Source organism: Mirounga angustirostris, unplaced genomic scaffold (assembly GCF_029215605.1).
Source record: "Mirounga angustirostris isolate CCGP_5_RB_7025 unplaced genomic scaffold, mMirAng1.0.hap1 SCAF_1, whole genome shotgun sequence".
Lineage (NCBI taxonomy): Eukaryota > Metazoa > Chordata > Mammalia > Carnivora > Phocidae > Mirounga > Mirounga angustirostris.
The window spans coordinates 82,160,942-82,182,122 of NW_026991709.1; the positions used below are offsets into that span (position 1 = coordinate 82,160,942).

At 42.1% G+C, this 21,181-nt stretch overlaps 1 protein-coding gene across 4 annotated transcripts in view; it reads left to right on the top strand.

Annotated features, from left to right (window-relative positions):
• The window catches only part of MCF2L2 (MCF.2 cell line derived transforming sequence-like 2), a 247,500-nt gene that overhangs the window by 95,454 nt on the left and 130,865 nt on the right, over positions 1-21,181 (top strand). For 3 of the 4 annotated variants that reach the window (XM_064584686.1, XM_064584683.1, XM_064584693.1), the window contains 4 exons: positions 4,933-5,057; positions 5,636-5,750; positions 6,233-6,352; positions 18,633-18,824. In XM_064584686.1, coding sequence (XP_064440756.1) covers positions 4,933-5,057; positions 5,636-5,750; positions 6,233-6,352; positions 18,633-18,824 — 552 coding nt within the window. The remainder of the gene's footprint in view (positions 1-4,932; positions 5,058-5,635; positions 5,751-6,232; positions 6,353-18,632; positions 18,825-21,181) is intronic. The other variant, XM_064584689.1, reaches the window with a different exon arrangement.

The window sequence follows — 21,181 nt, forward strand, 5'->3', positions numbered from 1 at the left end:
ACTAGAGTGGCTCTAATTAGAAAGGTGGACAATAACAACTGTTGGTGAGGATGTGAGGAAATTGGAACCCTCAGACATTGCTTGTGGGAATGTAAACTGTCTGGTAGGTCCTCAAAAGGTTAAACATAGAATTACCATATGACCCAGAAATGCTACTTCTATGTGTATGCACAAGAGATTTGAAAACATACGTTTCATATAAAAAGTTACACATAAATGTTTGTAGCAGTATTATTCATGACATCCAAAAAGTGGAAACAACCCACATGTCCATCAGCTGATGAATGGATAAACAAAATGTGGTATAGCCATACAATGGAATATTACTCAGCCATAGAAAGGAAATACTGATTGAATCATGCTGTAATATGTATGAACTTTGAAATAATTATGCAGAGCGAAAGAAGCAGACACAAAAAAACACATATTGTGTGAATCCACTTACATGAAATGTCCAGAGTAGGTAAACTTAGAGTGAAAGTAGGGAGATGAGTGGTTGCCAGGGCTGGGAAGAGGGAGAAATGGAGAGTGATGGATAATAGGGGTGGGGTTTCTTCTTGACAGTGATAAAAATGTTCCGGGGGGGGGGAAACCATGAAATCGTACGCATTAAAAAGGTGAATTTTATGGTACTATATGAGCTATATCACAATTTTTTAAAAAAGAAAAAGACCTTTGGGCCTAACACAACAATAAAATAGCCATGAAGCCTATAGAGATATGTGCTTGTCTTACTGTTTATGATGGTCCTACGGACTCTTTTTCATAGCAAAACAGCTCTTCCCATTGTCTAATTCCGAGCTGGTTTTTGGGAGCAGTTTATAGAGGCAGGCAGTCTCTCTCTTGAATCCCAAAGGAGGTGGTTATCTACTCTTTGCCACTTTTATTTAGGCCAGAAACCCCAGGGTCTTGGCCTTTGGCTCTCAGATCCTTAAGTCAACTGAGACACTTTACCATGTGTTCATTTAAATAGGGTAAGACTCTCATATTTTGTTGTTGTTAAAATAAGAAATCTAACAGAGCCAAAGGCCTTTCTCTCATCATGCAGGAGGAAAGTGCCAGTGGGTCCTCTGATTATGTGATAAAGCACTCTTATAAATATGAATACTGTTTAGTATTCAGTATTTGTTCCAGTCAGTATTTATTCAATTTTGTATTCAGAGATGATAGTTCTATCAGTATTTCCAGGGTTACAAATAATCAAGAAAATAATCGGAATTACAAGTTATTTTTTTGTAGGCCCTAGAAATAATTTTTTTTTTAAAGATTTTATTTATTCATTTGAGACACAGAGATACAGAGAGAGAGAGAGAGAAAGAAAGCATGAGCAGGGAGAGAGGCAGAGGGAGAGGGAGAAAAAGGCTCCCCGCTGAGCCAGGAGCCCGATGTGGGGCTCGATCCCAGGACCCTGGGATCATGACCTGAGCCGAAGGCAGACGCTTAACCATCTGAGCCACCCAGGCGCCCCCCTAGAAATAGTTTTATAGTCATAGGAGTTTTTAGAGACCCCCTTTGTTCAAACTCTACCTGTGGGGAATGTAAGTTAGGAATGGATAGACACCGAGGTCTTGATTTTGCACAGGAAGACAAACTTGGTATTCTTATGAATGCTTTCGGTGTCAATACCTTAACAAATGAGCATTTTGCACTAATTTTATACCACAGGAAGGTTTCTCTCAATAGCTGCCGAGGAAAGAGGTATCTCATCTCTTTTAGGGACTTCTTTTTTCTCAGTTATGAAGACTTGCATTTTAAAGGATAGATTCTAGAATTCATTAGTCAGCATTATACACAAAAGCACGCAGAGCTAACTTGTAGTGGCAGAAATGGAGCTAAGTAATAAAAGTGAAGTGAGGGGTCTAAAACGTTAGTCATTCTTATAATCTCTGGGCTCTGATTCATCCTTTAACTTCCTATCTCACCTCCACCACCAGCCCATGACATGGCTGAACACAGCACCTGGCATGGATAGTCGTGCTTTATAAATGTATTTTCAGTGAATGAATGAATGTCTAGATTCATGCCTACTGTTGTCATAGGAAAGAATTCCCCCCAGAAAATTTAAGTTCTTTTGAGCCTGAAGCAATCTGCTTGCCCTATTAAGTGGGTCTTCCGAACCAACGGCTTGTTTCCATAATAATGGAACTGTAATGAGTACACACTGGGACAGCCATACCAGTTGTTAAATATTTATGTTCTTGAGTGTCTGACTTTACCTCCCTGGCCCGTTTCCGAGGACCCATGAGGCCTCAGGATTGCAGCCACTAAAGTGGGTAACACGTGGACCACAGTTGGCCTCAGGACTGCTTCAGCATTGTATCTGACAACTGTGCTGATTGGTCCATGCCTGCTCTAAACAGTTCTTAAATATTCTGAATTGTTACCACTGTGGACAAGGGCACACTCCACTCTTGGCCTGGGCAACTTATCTTTTCACTTTCCAAGTACCATAGTTCCTCAATCTTTCCCTGTGTATCTGTGGCAGATTTTTATAACCCTGCTGAAGCTGACCACATATGGCCTAGTCCCAAAGCAGTAACCAGTCATGATTTTTCCTTGTATTTTTTGATAGCGTGAAGGGGACACACAGTGAATGAGACCACGTACTCAGGTCCACCTTCCCTCTCTCACACATTTCCTCACACTCTGCAGTTCTTTGGGTATACCTCTCTTCTGAGCTTCCCCTTCCAAAAGTCTTCTGCCCTAGCAATACTCGTCTTGTTCTCTGGCCCTTCCACCCTTCCTCCCAACTCTACATCATACACACACTAAATAGATATAAAATCTAATAATGGTAATGCCAGAGTCCAACTGGAATGCTGGAATCTCAAGGACATCTAAGAAACTGAGTGAGAAAAGCCAAGACCTTTTTTAGAAGGTAGGAAGAATGCAAGGTAAGAGTACTTGCTAATGAGTGCTTCGCCCCTTCCCCCCATCATATCCTATTTGTCCTTGTTCATCAACCTAATTTCTTTTAGACTATTATTAATTCACCCAACCTACAAATATTTCATGAGCATTGGTGAGATAAGAAGAAATGAGGGTTGATACCTGAGAGTGGAAAAGAAGGGATGTATCCAGTTCCCAGGCAGGAGTACCAGCCAAGAGGCTGACTGCAGGGCATTACCTGGAGAGGACAGAGCCACAGGGGGTGTCCAAAGAACTTGGGCCAGATCAGAGAAGTCAAATTTACCATCAACCAAATCCGGGGACAAGTTTGAGGCTGGGTGTGGACAGCAGAAGCCTGCAAGTGGATGAATATTGGAACTAGCAAGATGGGAGATAAGGAACAAAGGCGTGAGGGTGAGCGGGCCAGAACATGTGTGTGAACAGGGTGGAGAAACCCAAAACTCCTCCGACAGGGAATGAGCTCCATACTGTGAGAAGGCTGGAGGTGGCCAGGCCCCAAGGAGAGATTCAGGCTTCATGTGCATAGAGGGTATTGTTTTGTAACCATGGGCCTATTCTAATGCTTAGGGCATACTAACCAGCATCCTGTGTGACCCATGCACCAAATCCCCGACTCCTTGGAGCAGAATTCCCTGCCAGGCTCCACCCCTTTAGCTTATTTTGTAGTTCTCACTCAGGGCATTGGGAGAGATGACTTGTGCTGTGTGATTAGAGGTCTTGAGCTGGTGGATTTGGCAGGAGATAACCTGACATCTTCTCCAACTGCAAACCCCACATCCCATGTAAAAGGAGGGGAATAGAATTGCCTTGGAAGTATGACTCTTTCCATGTCAAACCGAAGTTGCTGACCATCTCCGCCAAACTTCCATAATTGAACAAGCCACACTTTACGGGCAGATAAAAGGAGAGGCAGGTGTCAACTGAGACCAGATGAAGTTTTTTTCCTGGTCAACTAGCAACTATTACATTATTATTACATGCCAGTTTCTAGCAGTTATTATTCAGTATCTGTCATTTTCTTGTTTCTGGTCACTGCCCTGGATTAGAACCAGATTTTATTAATTTGTTAATAAATTCAAAATTATTAATTATTAAGCAATTGACATAAATAATTAAGTAATAATTAAAAATTATTGATTTATTGCTTTTGCTTTAAATATATAACAGCAGTTTGAGGTATAAAATTCAACAGTTGCTGCTTTAGAGAGGAAAAGTGGATGGGCAGGGGACAAAAGACTTATTTTTTCCAATATATATCCTTTTGTATATTTTGGGTTTTGTATCATGTATATGTATTACCTGCTAAAAATAAGTTAATAATCATATGATCTAATAATACCACTTCTGGGCATTTACCCAAAGAAGACAAAAACACTAATTTGAAAAGGTATATGCACCCCTATGTTTATTACAGCATTACTTACAATAGCCAGATTATGGAAGCAGCCCAAGTGTCCATTGATAGATGAATAGATAAAGATGTGGTGTGTATATACAATGGAATCAGCCATAAAAAGGAATAACATGGATGGATCTAGAGGGTATACTGCTAAGAGAAATAAGTCAGTCAGAGAAAGACAAATACCATATAATTTCATTTATGTGTGGAATTTAAGAAAACAAAGAAAAAAAGAGACAAACCAAAAAACCGACTCTTAACTACAGAGAAGAAACAGATAGTTACCTGAGGGGAGGTGGGTGAAGGGATGGGAGAAATAGGTGATGGGGATCAAGAGTACACTTACCATCATGAGCACTGAGTAATATATTAGAACTGTTGAATCACTGGATTGTACACTTGAAACTAATATAACACTTTATGTTAACTACACTGGAATTAAAATAAAAAAAACAAAAATAAAGGAGTTAATTAATTTTTAAAAGCTGCAGCTTGACTTCTTTAGCATTTAATTTCCTATAAGAAAGATACAGCTTGATCTGCCATTCTTCTCACTGCAAATCCCACCAAGAATTTGCTTTTGTTCATTTCTTTTGAGACAAACTATATTTTCCTTTCTCTAGGATGAGCTGAAATTACTTGGAAAGCAAGGGACCACATTACTGTCATGTATTCAAGAAACAGCAACCAAAAGTCCTACCAGCAAACTCAATCCCAATGAACTAGAGAATGTAGCTACCATGGAAAGGTGAGTGAGAGAGGGGGGAATATGTAGAACTCGATCTGAAACAGCCAAGAACAATTGGTACAGCTACTCCTGGGTCTTGGTGGAGTCAAGAAAGAATAGTATTTGAGAAAACAAAGGCAAAAAGATGGTATCTACCGACAGAGATGTTTTTATGAGAATGCTATTCCCTCCTTTTGTGCTATGCTCTCATCCCAGGATTTCAAGGGAGATGGTAGTACGTATTTATCTATATTTCCAAATAACAGTTTGGTTAGATGCTATGCTTTACACACCTGTCATCTCAGGTAGAAAACAAAAGGCACAAAGTTAAGGTTACCTGGGGGCACATTTCAAAGCACAGCAGCTGCATCCGAAGTGAAGTTTCTGCCTAGTGCTGAGGGTGTCCTGATAGAAAAATGGAAAATTTTTCCATTTCCAGCTGAACTGTGAGAAAGTCATAGGTGACAGAGACTTGCATAAAAAGGAGATTCCCGTAGTTCTTAACACTGACTGGAAACATAGGGGTTATCTACATAACCCTACATGGACTCCTGTGGAAATGAACACTAACCACAATGTCACTCTCTCTTTCTTGACAGGTTGTTACTTCAGTTGGATGAGACAGAAAAAGCCTTTAATCAGTTTTGGTCTGAGCATCACTTGAAGCTTAACCAATGCCTACAACTACAACACTTTGAGCACAATTTTTATGAGGTGTTACTTTCTTGTTGAATAGAGCTTTCTTTCATGGTTTGGTGACTTCTGGTTCTCTTTTCTCCCTTGAACTCTGGATATTGAGTGTCCCTCTTCTCCCTAATCCAGCCCTCTCCTTATATCCTTGCTTCCTCATTGATTATTCTCTTCTCCCTTTTTCAGTGGGGTAGCAATATTCTAGCATCCTATTTTCCTGTTGGCATACATGATATTTCATGTATGTTTTATCTTCCTTTTTGACTGATAATCTGTGAATGTAGCTATACTCTTTCATCTCTATGTGTCTTGGCACCATAATCCTCTCTCCACCCCTGCCCTGAGCTTAATCTAAACGCTTATGAGCTGTAAAAAGAAAATGTATATATAGATACACAAAAGTCCTGAATCCTTTTTGGATTTTCAAGTTTTCTTAGAGTATATAAACCTATATCTCCAGAGAGGTGCTCAGGGCTTATTTCTGGATGTTCTAATGTGTCTTACAGGTTAAGCTTGCCCTGAACAATTTGCTGGCAGAGCAAGTAGAGTTTACAGACATTGGAGACAGTGTGATACGCGTGGAGCAACTTCTTAAGGAACATAAAAACCTGGAAGGAAAAGGCGAGGTTTGTTTTTTGCTGTTTTTATGGACTGGGAAGGAAGTTGCTGTGTATAGTGACAGATCATGTCCACTCATTATTGTTGGAAGTTGCTAAAGGACACAGGAATGCCCAAATCCTGCCTTTTCAGTCCCCACTGCCACCCCAGGTGGGGTGAGGGTTCCGGTTGACTTGCCTGCCCATACAAAAGCAGCGGGAGGAAAGGTCACAATGGACACATTATTGACCAGCAGGATGTGGGGGGTGGGAGTTGGTGGTAAGGAGGGGAAACGTGAAAAGGGGAAACCAGAAAAAAATACCAGCTGGTTTTATAACAAGCAGAATGGTGCAAAGGGGGAAATGGGTCCATATTAGTTCTGCTGCTACACAGAGTTGGCAAAGCTTTCTCCTTTCTCATGCCCCAAGAGTTGTCAATATCAAACTTGTAAAAGAATACGTGTTTCACAATTCTCATACCAGAATTAGACAGTTTACCAGATCTGCACACAAGTCAGCAGGTAGCAGTGATTCTATTTTAAGTCCTTATCAATTTGGGTTATTATGAATTAAGAAAGCCGAGTCCTCTCTTTCTAGAGAAGTTCCTTTTTGCTATTCTCAAATTAGATTCTCTATATTTTTGTCTTTTGGGCACCGTGTCCTTGATGATTAGCACTTCCTCTCTGAGCTTATCTAAATGCATGTTTCCCACATGGTAATTTAATAGTATTAGAGATTTGCTTCTCAAAGTGTGATCCTCTGACCAGTGCATAGATGTCACCCGAGTGAGAACTTGTTAGAAATATGGAATCTCACAACCCCCCCCAGAATTAGAATCTGAATTTTAATAAGATCCCCAGATGATTGACATGTACTTTATAGTTAGAGACATACCTTCCCCTCCCCAAAGGACAAGTAACAAATGTAAACCAGGTTCACTCTGACCCTAAGAGGTATCAGTTGTAGATTCTGAACTGGAGGTGCTTCTACACGTGCGTGAACACATGAACCCACCTGTGCACCCAGACTCTCACTCAAGAATCCCATCCTCCCCTATGAGCACTCCCTCTGTTACCAGTGATCATTTGACAACTAAACATTTTAGTACTATAGGCATGGGTAAACAAACATTTATCAAACAATAAAAAAAATTGAATTTCATGTACCTGATGACTATGTGTCTCAGATTCTCTAAGACAGTCCCAATTTTATGTAATTTTAGTTTTTTTTCAAGAGAACTCCTTATGAAATGTAGATACTATGTATTTTCACTTGCATACATTCATATATTAGGAAAAAAAGCCTCATCAAGCCCAGTCCTTATATTTTGGGTTTGGAAAAATATGGCCATGGCATATATATGAATGAAAGTAGCTACTGACCTGCCAGGAAGGCATTCATTCATCACAAGGTATTCCTTGTCCTAGGTTCTGTGGATATGGTGGCAAACCAGTCAAGACCCTGCTCTCATAGAGTTTACATTCTACTGGAGAGAGAGATGACTAAAAAGTAATCAAATAGTAATATCAGATACATGTGGTATGAAGAAAACAGGATGTAAGAGAGAGTGACTTGGGGTGCTACTTCAGCTCAGGTAGTCAGGAAAGATCTCTCTGAGAAGGTGACCTTTGATCTGAGCTCTGGATAGCCATGCAATGATTTGGGGAATAGCATACAATGCAGAGAACCCTCAAGTGTAAAACTTTTGAGGCAAGAATGAGGTTGGTGAGTTCAAGGAATGTTGCCTGAAACATAGTGAGTCAGGAAGGAACAAGGTGGGAGCAATGGTGGTGAGGACTGGATTTTATTTTCAGTGGAACCTACTGGGGGGTAGTCTGGGTTGGGTTTTAAATAGTGTGACTGAGGGGCGCCTGGGTGGCTCAGTCCATTAAGTGTCCAACTCTTGGTTTCAGCTCAGGTCATGATCTCAGGGTCATGCGGTCCAGCCCCATGTTGGGCTCTGCACTCAGTGCAGAGTCTGCTTGAGATTCTCTCTTCCTCTCCTTCTGCCCCTCCCCACTCTTGCACATGTGTGCTCTCTCTCTTTCAAATAAATGAATACTTAAAAAAAAAACAAACAGTATGGCTGATCTGCATCCACTTTCTCTCTTCTGCCCCTCTTCTTGGACTTGAGATCTTTGGAACATACTTTAAAGATTGCTGACCAGAGCTAGGGGAGAAACCTATGGTCATGGGACATAGGAATGCTTTGTGAACCCATGATTGATCTTTCACAGCCAAAGTACCAGAACCAGGTAGACTGACTCACAACAGATGACCTGCAGAGCCCAGGTTTATTAGTTTTACCCATTCTGTGCCTTGTTTACCCTGTTGTTTTTTTTTTTACTTATTTTCTAAAGGATGCAGTAGACCTATTTCTCTGCCTTTAGATGAACCAAACAAAACTATCCTATCATAACCAGGACCTTTTTAACATGTTTTCCCATAGATTTCTAAAAGAGAGTGTTTCTTCAGATGATTTTAAAGGCTTGGCTAATCTTTCCATTTGTCCTGTAAAGTGTTAAAGGAATAAGGTGATGTCTGTCTAGAGTCCACCAAAACCTGCTTAGGTTTGTCCTTCACTCAGCACTCAGGGGTCAGCTTCCCTCCTGGCATAGCCACTCACTGATATCTGGGTTGTTGCCAACTTCCTTATTCTGTACAATGATATCATCCTTATGGGTAACCTCTGAGCCAACTCACTAACCAGACGTCTGCTGCATCCTAATTGAGCCTGTTCTTTTATCTTTTTCTGGTTTGATGGTTTAGCAATTTTTTTTTTTAAGAGAGGGAGAGAGAATCTCAAGCAGGCTCCACTCCCACTGTGGAGCCCCACCCAGGGCTTGATCCCACAACCCCAAGATCATGATGATCTGAGCTAAAATCAAGAGTTGGATGCTCAATGAGCCACCCAGGCGCCGCTGGTTTAACAATCTTTTGAAAGGTCATTTCTAATTCTGAGAGACAATGGTGGTTTCAACCCCCACTCTTACTTCTTTTAAGGTGGAATTTGCTGTAGGGTTTTGGCTATAAGGCATGCTGGGGCCCTTGGTGATGGGTCAGCAGAGAGCAGACAAGGACTGGGCAAGGGAACCAACCTGATTTTAATCTTGACCTCTCCCCACAAGACCAAGGGCCCAGCAGTTATAGTACATGTCCAGGAAGGCTTGGAACCCAGATCATTAACCTCCTAGGGATGTAATCTAGCTGGAGGGGCATGACTTTTTTTTTTTAATGGAAAATTTCAGACACATGCAAAAGTACATCAACTAGTACGGTGAACTCCCATGTGTATGCTCAGTTTCCACAACCCTTAACTTTCTGCCTTTCTTGTTTCATCTGGCCCCACTTCCCCACATGTACATTTCATTCCTATGCCATTATTTGTGGGTTCATTCTGGGTTCCCTGACATAGAGCATCACCCTTTCTCATCATTTTCTTTCACAGCAGACATTTTCATCTTTCATATGTCATAGCAGTAGATTCTGGGGAAAAATAAGCTGTTATTACACTAGGGATTTCTGAATTACGTGTTGCAGCTTGACTATCCAGCCTTCTAGAATTTTCAGTATGTGAAAGATGCCAGGATGGCTTATGATCAGAGCACCAGATTTCAGCCATTTCTTTCTCATTACTTCTCTTTGACTTTGGTGGTTTTGTCACCTGGTTTTCTTTAGCAGAAGCTATATAGATTAAGAAATAAGTTGCGATTTGGAGGTTTTATGGTAAAGTTCTTTGCAGGCGCCTGAAGGATGTGATAGTCATGGGCTCTTCAGCCATCATTTATAGCATATACGAGGAGGCCAAGGGGGCTGGAATGTGACAAGACACTGGTTTTGGAGCCAGACAGAACTGGATTCAAATCTCTGCTCTAACAACTACCAGCTGTGTGCCCTTAGTCAAGTCTCTTAGCCTTTCTGAACAACCCTCATCTGTAAAAATGATAATAACCATTGCCTATTCCTTGTGAAGATGAAATGAGGTAAAGGCTTCGTAAGGACTGGAGTGTAGTAGGTGGTCAGAACCTGGAAGCTCTTATTAGTACCCATTCATTTCAGTTGAGTGACCTTCCTGCCATCCAGTGTGGCTCCTGAGTCACTGCTCACCCCTCCTCCAACATCTCAGTGTTTAAGAAGTTCTGAAGGGTGCGATGCTGCACGCCAAGCAAAGGGCAGGCTGTCATCACCACGAGGTGCTTGGAAAATATTCTGGGGGGGAAATTCCCTGGGCCCAGAAAACTTGTCCTGTTCTTAGTAAATTCACAGCTGGACTTAAAAAAAAAAAAAAAGTCAACAGACTTCCTTGCCAAGTTTTCATGCTTCTATATTTGGCTAGAATCAGACAGGTTTGATCAAATGAGGTCCCTAAGCTTAGGCGGAACGAATGCAGCCATTTTTCTCTGTGTTTGTTGGTCAGAACCAGATTCCAGAGCCAGACTTCCTGACTTTGAAGCCTGGCTCTTCCCTTTCCTACCTGGGTCACTTTGGGCCATTTTTGCCTCTACTTCTCCTTTGTTAAATGGGGCCTATGTCAAAGGGTTTGTTGCAAGGAGTAAAAAGAAACAGTTAATTTAAGCATGGCATATAGAAGGCTCTCTGAATATCAGCTGTTGTCACAGAGGTAACGGGGCAAATTCTGTGCTACGGAATGTTTCTTAGGTTCAACCTGCAGTGGCCGAGCAGTTCTGGTAAGAGCGTCTCATCCATTCTTCATTCATTTTGCAAGTATTTGTTGATCTCCTACTATTCCAAGTCCTGTTCTAGGTTATGTGGACACAGCAGTGAGGAAAACAGTTAAAAATCACCGCCTGAGGAATTAGCATTCTAGCCTTTTCTCAGGGATGGCAACCAGTGCATTATGCACTGGGTATTTATCCCTGAGTTCCTTTAAAATAGCCATTGCTTGACTTGTGTCACTTTATTCTTGTATCATTACTCAGTTTTGTTTTACACAACAATCATTTATTCTTTAGTACCTAATTTGTACCATGGACGTCTTAAGTTGTGTAAGAGCTGGTGCATGCTCACAAGGGTCCACAGCATAGTGCGGGCAATAGATTAGTGATCACAATACAGCGAAGTACCTGCTCTGATCAAGAAAGGGCACAGAGCGTTATGGGAGCACAGAGGAGGGGCATCAAAATAAAATGGTGAAGTTGAGAAAGTTTCCTGGAGAGGATGCACTCTGGAGGGTGATGTAGAAGTTAGCTCCAGAAGAGTGTAGGTGCATCAGGAGGTGGGGGATGGAGACGTGGGAGTGGGGGTGGCCAGGGAAAGATGGGGTTTTCTAGGCAGAGGGAGCAAGTAGAGAAGCCATGGAGGCCCCAAGCTGCCTGAATATTTGGAGAGCTATTAACAGGTCGTTAGTTGGGTTTATAGCAGAGGATGGGGGTGAGGAAAGGGGAGGCGGAATAGGCACAGATATGAGCCAGGTAACGAAAGGCCCTCTGTGCATTGCTCAGGAGTTTGAACTTTTCTCTTGAAGACCGTGGGGAGCTGGGGAAGGATTTGAGGCTGGGGAATGATGTAGACATGATGGGATGCTGTAAGGGAGGTGCTGCTTCGTCAGTAGTATGGAGCATGATTTGAAGGAGAGCCTGAAGGAAAGCAAAGAGACCAGCTGTCCTGGTCAGAAAACATGGAAGCCAGAATAGACCTCCCAGGAGGTGGTGGAGGAGGGTTCAGAATTTGAAAGTTGTTAAGGATGTGGGCTCTGCAGGGTTTGGTGAATGACTGGCCGAGGGGGGGGGGGGGCAGTGTTTTAGAGATTGTTGAAACCATAAACCCCTGTAAGTTAAGAGAGGGGCAGGATGTCATCACCTTGAGTCATCATAACTCCTTGTGTTACTGTAAAACGTTAAACCAGGGCAAATGTGTCTCACTGGGATGTGCAATTGTCAGCAAGGGTGCACATGGAAGTCATCTGTATTCACTCACAGGTCAATGTTGTTTCACACAATTCCAGCCAAGTATATCACTGTGTCTTCTAGTTCCCTGGTTAATTCATTCTATTGATCAAATATTTATGAGATACTTCTAAGTGCTTTCATGGAGCTTGTGTATTGGTAGGAGTGGGTGGAGGAGGAAAGAATCATAAGTGAAAGTAAACAAAGAAGGTAAGTTCAGGTAGAGGTAAGTGCTGTTAAAAAAAAAGGAACTGAAGGGAGAGAGAGGGCCTGGGCGGGTGGGTTGCTGGGAGTGACTTAGATAGTGTAGTCAGAGAAGGCCCTGTGAAGAGGTGAGCCAAGAATTTACCTGAATGACCCTAAGTGAAGCATCCCGGGGAAGGACCCTGAGGCAGGAGCTAGTTTGGTTGCCATCCTTGTTTAAACCATGCCTCCTACCAAGTATATAGCAATACAAGCCTTTCTCAAGAAACAAGAAAGGTCTCAAGTACACAACCTAACCCTACACCTAAAGGAGCTGGAGAAAGAATAGCAAATAAAGCCTAAACCCAGCAGGAGAAGAGAAATAATAAAGATCAGAGCAGAAATCAATGAAATAAAAACTAAAAGAACAGTAGAACAGATCAACGAAACTAGGAGCTGGTTCTTTGAAAGAATTAACAAGATTGATAAACCCCTGGCCAGACTTATCAAAAAGAAAAGAGAAATGACCCAAATCAACAAAATCATGAATGAAAGAGGAGAGATCACAACCAACACCAAAGAAATACAAACAATTATAAGAACATATTATGAGCAACTCTATGCCAGCCAATTAGATAACCTGGAAGAAATGGATGCATTCCTAGAAATGTATCAACTACCAAAACTGAACCAGGAAGAAATAGAAAACCTGAACAGACGTATAACCACTAAGGAAGTTGAAGCAGTCATCAAAAATCTTCCAACAAACAAAAGCCCAGGGCCAGATGGCTTCCCAGGGGAATTCTACCAAACATTTCAAGAAGAATTAATACCTATTCTTCTGAAACTGTTCCAAAAAATAGAAACGGAAGGAAAACTTCCAAACTCATTTTATGAGGCCAGCATTACCTTGATCCCAAAACCAGACAAAGACCCCATCAAAAAGGAGAATTACAGACCAATATCCCTGATGAACATGGATGCAAAAATTCTCACCAAAATATTAGCCAATAGGATCCAACAGTACATTAAAAGGATTATTCACCACGACCAAGTGGGATTTATCCCTGGGCTGCAAGGTTGGTTCAACATCCGCAAATCAATCAACGTGATACAATACATTAACAAAAGAAAGAAGAAGAATCATATGATCCTCTCAATAGATGCAGAAAAAGCATTTGACAAAGTACAGCATCCTTTCTTGATCAAAATTCTTCAGAGTATAGGCATAGAGGGTACATACCTCAATATCATAAAAGCCATCTATGAAAAACCTACAGCAAATATCATTCTCAATGGGCAAAAACTGAGAGCTTTCCCCCTAAGGTCAGGAACGCGGCAGGCATGTCCACTATCACCACTGCTATTCAACATAGTATTGGAAGTCCTAGCCACAGCAATCAGACAACAAAAAGAAATAAAAGGCATCCAAATCGGCAAAGAAGAAGTCAAACTCTCACTCTTTGCAGATGATATGATACTTTATGTGGAAAACCCCAAAGACTCCACCCCAAAACTGCTAGAACTCATACAGGAATTCAGTAAAGTGGCAGGATATAAAATCAATGCACAGAAATCAGTGGCATTCCTATACACCAACAACGAGACAGAAGAAAGAGAAATTAAGGAGTCGATCCCATTTACAATTGACCCCAAACCATATGATACCTAGGAATAAATCTAACCAAAGACACAAAGGATCTGTACTCAGAAAACTATAAAATACTCATGAAAGAAATTGAGGAAGACACAAAGAAATGGAAAAACATTCCATGCTCATGGATTGGAAGAACAAATATTGTGAAGATGTCAATGCTACCTAGAGCAATCTACACATTCAATGCAATCCCCATCAAAATACCATCCACTTTTTTCAAAGAAATGGAACAAATAATCCTAAAATTTATGTGGAACCAGAAAAGACCCCGCATAGCCAGAGGAATGTTGAAAAAGAAGGGCAAAGCTGGCGGCATCACAATTCCGGACTTCCAGCTCTATTACAAAGCTGTCATCATCAAGACAGCATGGTACTGGCACAAAAACAGACACATAGATCAATGGAACAGAATAGAGCCCAGAAATGGACCCTCAACTCTATGGTCAACTCATCTTTGACAAAGCAGGAAAGAATATCCAATGGAAAAAAGACAGTCTCTTCAACAAATGGTGTTGGGAAAATTGGACAGCCACATGCAGAAGAATGAAACTGGACCATTTCCTTACACCACACACAAAAATAGACTCCAAATGGTTGAAAGACCTCAATGTGAGACAGGAGTCCATCAAAATCCTAAAGGAGAACACAGGCAGCAACCTCTTTGACCTCAGCCGAAGCAACTTCTTCCTAGAAACATTGCCAAAGGCAAGGGAAGCAAGGGCAAGAATGAACTATTGGGACTTCATCAAGATAAAAAGCTTTTGCAAAGCAAAGGAAACAGTCAACAAAACCAAAAGACAACCGACAGAATGGGAGAAGATATTTGCAAATGACATATCAGATAAAGGGCTAGTATCCAAAATCTATAAAGAACTCATCAAACTCAACACCCAAAGAACAAAGAATCCAATCAAGAAATGGGCAGAAGACATGAACAGACATTTTTCCAAAGAACACATCCAAATGGCCAACAGACACATGAAAAAGTGCTCAATATCGCTCGGCATCAGGGAAATCCAAATCAAAACCTCAATGAGATACCACCTCACACCAGTCAGAATGGCTAAAATTAACAAGTCGGAAAATGACAGTTGGCGGGGATGTGGAGAAAGGGGAACCCTCCTACACTGTTGGTGGGAATGCAAGCTGGTGCAGCCACTCTGGAAAACAGTATGGAGGTGCCTCAAAAAGTTGAAAATAGAGCTACCATATGATCCAGCAATTGCACAACTGGGTATTTACCCCAAAGATACAAAAGTAGGGATCCGAAAGGGTACGTGCACCCCGATGTTTATAGCAGCAATGTCCACAATAGCCAAACTGTGGAAAGAGCCAAGATGTCCATCGACAGATGAATGGATAAAGAAGATGTGGTATATATACACAATGGAATATTATGCAGCCATCAAAAGGAATGAAATCTTGCCATTTGCAACAATGTGGATGGAACTGGAGGGTATTATGTTGAGCGAAATAAGTCAAAAAGAGAAAGACATGTATCATATGACCTCACTGATATGAGGAATTCTTTATCTCAGGAAAGAAACTGAGGGTTGCTGGAGTGGGGGGTGGGGTGGGAGGGATGGGGTGACTGGGTGATAGACACTGGGGAGGGTATATGCTCTGGTAAGCGCTGTGAATTGTGCAAGACTGTTGAATCTCAGATCTCTACCTCTGAAACAAATAATGCAATATATGTTAAGAGAAAAAAAGAAGAAGAAGAAGGTAGCAGGAGGGGAAGAATGAAGCAGGGGAAATCGGAGGGGTAGACGAACCATGAGAGATGATGGACTCTGAAAAACAAACTGAGGGTTCTAGAGGGGAGGGGGGTGGGAGGATGGGTTAGCCTGGTAATGGGTATTGAGGAGGGCACATTCTGCATGGAGCACTGGGTGTTATGCACAAACAATGAATCATGGAACACTACATCTAAAACTAATGATGTAATGTATGGGGATTAACATAAGAATAAAACAAACAAACAAACAAACAAACAAACAAAAAACCATGCCTCCTACCTGGATTATTGCAATAGCCACCAGCTGGTCTCCTTGCTTTGCCTCTTCTCTGTCATTCTCAACATTACAGCAGGAGCAATTCTTTTAAAAATGTGAATGAGACCCTCTCCTCAGAGCCCTCCAGGGCTTCCTACACCACACTGAGTAGAAGCTGAAGTGCTCAGAATGGCGTTGGTGCCCTCCCCAACCCGGGCTCCCTCTTTCTCCTGATTATGTCTCCTACTCCTTTCCTGCTTGCATCCTCTGTTCCAGCCACAGTGGCCTCCTCCTGCTACCTGAACATGGCAAACATGCCCCCACCTCTCAGCCAAGTACTGCATGGTTTGTCCCTCACTTTAGGCCTTGGCTTCTGTGTCAAGGGTTCCCAGGTCCACACTCAGATTTGAAGATTTGCTAGGGGGCCTCACTGGACTCAGCATGTAATTATACTCACGTGGTTATGATTTATTACAGTGAAAAGACACCAAGCAAAATCAGCATGGGAAAATGGATGGGGCAGTCTGTTGGGAACCAGGTACAAACTTCCAAGGTTCCTCTTCCAGTGGAGTCCCATGAGATCCTGATCTCCCCCAGATTTCGCCCCCCCCCAAAGGAATGTGACACCATTGTGAAATGTTATCTATCAGGGAAGCTCATTAGGGGCTCAGTGCCCAGTTTTTATTGGGGACTGGTCATGTAGGTAGCCTCTGCCTGCCATATACCAGAATTCCATACTCCCAGAAAGAAAGTAGGGATATAGTATAAAGCATGTTTTTTGCACAAACAGTTAAGGCATGGTGAGCCATTCTTATCAGGGGATGATAGGTACCCTCCTGACATTCCTAGATGGCACCCAAGGGCCAACCTTGAAAGCAGGCCTTGCAAGGACAACAGTCTTAGGCCTGTTATGTTAACATTTCTGCACTGCTTGGATGGCTTTCTTTCTTTCTTCTTTTCATTCTTTCTTTCTTTCATAAATATTCAGTTTATTGAGGTAACAATAAAGTCTAGTTTTTCCTTAAGCTTTCAAGTTCAACTACAAATCTTTTTGTTCCTTTTTTCCCCCTTTTAAAAAAAAATTTAAATTCAATTAATTAACATAATGTATTACTTGTTTCAGGGGTACAGGTCTGTGATTCATCAGTCTTATATAATACCCAGTGCTCATTACAACACATACCTTCCCCAGTGGACTTTGTGGATGGCACTTTCTCAGCAAACCCTTCTCTCACCCATCCTACTTAAAATAGAACGTCCTCCACCAGCATTTCCTACCCTCCTTTCCGTTTGACCTTTCTCCATAGCATGCATCACTAAGATATTATATAATCTACACACCTAATTGTTTATTGCCTGTGTCTCCTCTTAACATGTAAGCTTCATGAGGGCAGGGATTTTTGCTTCCTTGATTACCACCAAACCCCTAGCACCTAGGACAGTGTTTGGCACATGGGAGGTCCTCACTAGTATGTGATGAATGAATTAAAAATAGATAAACATGGAGGCACCTGGGTGGCTCAGTTGGTTAATGTCTGACTCTTGATTTCGGCTAAGGTCATGATCTCAGGGTCATGAGATTGAGCCCCACATCAAGCTCCACGCTGGGCATGGAGTCTACTTAGGATTCTCTCTCCCTCTCTTAAAAACAAAACAAAACAAAACAAATAAACACGGCACATGCGGTTAGAACAAAGCAAGGCATGCAGAGAGAGGTAGGAGGCGTGGTTGCTGGGCAGATGAAATCAGAGCAAACTGGGATTCTGAATCTTGTGAGTTGCAGGAAGGGGTTTAGATAAACATATTTCTTTTTTTTTTTTTTTTTAAAGATTTTATTTATTTATTTGAGAGAGAGAGAGAATGAGAGACAGAGAGCACGAGAGGGAAGAGGGTCAGAAGGAGAAGCAGACCCCCCGCCGAGCAGGGAGCCCGATGTGGGACTCGATCCCGGGACTCCAGGATCATGACCTGAGCTGAAGGCAGTTGCTTAACCAACTGAGCCACCCAGGCGCCCATAGATAAACATATTTCTTAAGTCTCATGATCCGCCACAGAGTTGTCCAAACCAGATCTTTACTAGTTTCCCAAATTCAGCTGACTCTTCTCTCTCCTCAGGGCCCCATGTCTGATCCTTTTACTTCTCCATTTAGTTGACAGGGGAATTCAGAATCTCCAGTTCTGGTCAGTATAACACTTCATGCTCTTCTGACAAAAACCTCCAACCGTTGTTAAGAGTTGAATTACTGGTACTATTTATTTAGTAATCTGAGTTCTCCATTAGATTGAAAATCATAGCTTGTTAACTGTATCCTCAGTGCCTAGCCCAGAACTCAACAGACATTTGAATGAGTGGTTTGCTCTTCTTCAGAGTGCAGGTGACCCTGGACTAGGCTAGACTTCCTGGAGACCTTGAACTGTGAAAGAGCTTTCCCAGGTTCTGTAGTCGCGACTCTCAGCCTAAGACCTGACATCTCCCCAGGCTCCCTCCAGGTTTGGAGCACATGGTAGGCAAATATCAGCCTCACCATGACCTGGCTTCTGATGCTTGGCTGTGGATGTTCACTTCACAGGAGCCCTTGGAAAAGGCCCAGCTGCTTGCAATAATGGGGGACCAGCTCATCCAAAGCCACCATTATGCAGTCGACTCCATCAGACCCAGATGTGTAGAGCTCAGGCACCTCTGTGATGACTTCATCAATGAAAGCAAGAAAAAGCATGACATTTTAGAGAAGTCCTTGGAGTTGCATAGACAGCTGGACAAGGTGAGCACAGCAAAGCCACGACCATGATGTTTGCTACATTTTCTGTACAGGAGTTTTAATCATACTCATCCTCCCTGCCCTACAGAATTGCTGAGAGGATAATTACTTCATGTAAAATAGTGCTCGAGAGGCATTAAAAACTGTACAGATTCTAGGTCAGAGAAGTATTGGAAGTCAAAAGTGCCCTCACCATCCCACCACATCCCATTAGAATGAACAAATGTTCATTTGCCTCTATGTGGACCTAGACTTAGAGTGTGTTTTGGCCTGGCCCCATGATTCCCTTTCAGGCAGAGAACGAAGCACTATATTAACAAAGTGCTTCTCTTTATGTATAGGCATTAATCCTTTTGGAGAAGCTTAAGTAATAATGACCATTATACACTTCTACCATTTATTGAGCACCTACTGTGTTCCTGCCAGAAACATAATTATGTCATCTATTCAATCCTCAATAAAACCTACGAGGAAGGTATTAATGACATTATTTTATAGAGGCAGAAACTGATATTCAGTGTGGTTAAATCAGTGGTTCACAACATTTTTTTAAAAAGATTTATTTATTTATTTGACAGGGACACAGCAAGAGAGGGAACACAAGCAGGGGGAGTGGGAGAGGGAGAAGCAGGCTTCCCGCTGAGCAGGGAGCCCGATGTGGGGCTTGATCCCAGGACCTTGGATCATGACCTGAGCCGAAGGCAGACACTAACGACTGAGCCACCCAGGCGCCCCTGGTTCACAATATTTAATACATGAGAACCAGTTTGCTAGAATTGTAGACTCTCTAATGTGCCATTCCGGAGACTGAGATTCAGTAAAGTCTAGGATGATGCCCAGGAATCAGTATTTTCACCAAGTTTCCAGGTGACTCTGGTGCAGGTGGTACAGGGACGACACTGAGCAACTGTGGGATAAGTGATTGCCCACAACCACCCCCAGGGTAAAAATAGGAGATTGCAGATTTGAAGTCAGGACTGCCATATTCCAAACCCCAGGCTCCCTAGACTAGACAGCAACACTGTGTGCAGAGGGCTCACAGGGAAGGGGCACAGCCCCTGCTGCCCTTCAGTGGTGATCTCTGGGGCAGGTGTCTGGGGCAGTGACTTCTGGAGCTTTCCCTGTCAGCTGTTTGCAGGCAGCATGTGACTCATGGCCATGAGTCAGCATACTCCATTCCCAAAGCTGTTTCTCTGTGATGGCTAGGGGCACACACCCAGGCTGTTTATGTCATCCCAATGCCAAAGGGATTGTAATGTCAATGAAATACAACTGTTCCAGAAGCAAGTGGCTCAGAAGGGCCTGGTCCACAGCCTGCTCTGTGTGCTGAACTCTGCAGGATCAGCTGTGGTTTTCCTCACTCCATTTCTGCTCCAGAGATAATAGCCTAATGCTGATGTGTGGAGTGTGTGTGTGTCTGGGAGAGTAAGTATCCTCTGTGACTCTGTGGAAGAACCCAACTTAATGTTTTCTATAGATTTAGGCATGATGTTTCAAGAGAAATATATCAAAGCACGTATATATCATGCATATAGAGCATATATCTAAAATTATAGAGTATATATTAAAGCATGATTTACATTATTTTGAAAATCCAAAAATGTAGGAAGGAGGAGGAGAAGAGTTACTGTGGACACCTACACGTCCCATTCCCTTCCTCATCCCTACACAGAGATAATCATTAATTTTTAAATATATTATGTTTTGTTATTCTAAAAGTAGTACACATTCAATGTAAGTAATTTAAAGGACAAAATAAAGACAAATAGAAGTTGCCCATAATTTTCCCACTTAGAGCTAACTACTTCGGAGTGCTCCCTTTTGCTCTTTTCCCCCATATGGTTATTTTATGTAGCTCTTCAGGTCACACAGTAAATGGAAATGCAGACATACTTGCACTGGTGCTTCTTTCCACATAAATATTCAGGCAGCACAAGGGCCCCTGTCTTTCTGTTTAAGTCTTTTAAAAATTGAATTGTTAGAGTTCGTCACCTATCTGATTCCATCCCAGCATTCTGGAAAGTTTGAATATTGCTATCCTGAGTTACAAAGCTTTGCATTCTTGGATGCTTCTCTAGGACAGACAAATGCCAGTAAATGCAAATGTGGACAGAGGAAAGTAGTGTTTTTGTTAAGAGGGACACTCTAATGCCCCATTTGTCACCCTATGCTCTTATAATCAATTAGGATACAAGATGAGTAGCCTAGAAGGCAAACTGAAAAGTCATTGGTTACATCCCTCAATGGTGAGACCAAATTTAGGAATACCTAACTCTTTTGGAGATGTAGCAATTACTGTCAGTGGAAAAGAGAAGAATGTTTATACAAGTCTTCTTACTGACTGGATGACTTCCCTGAGA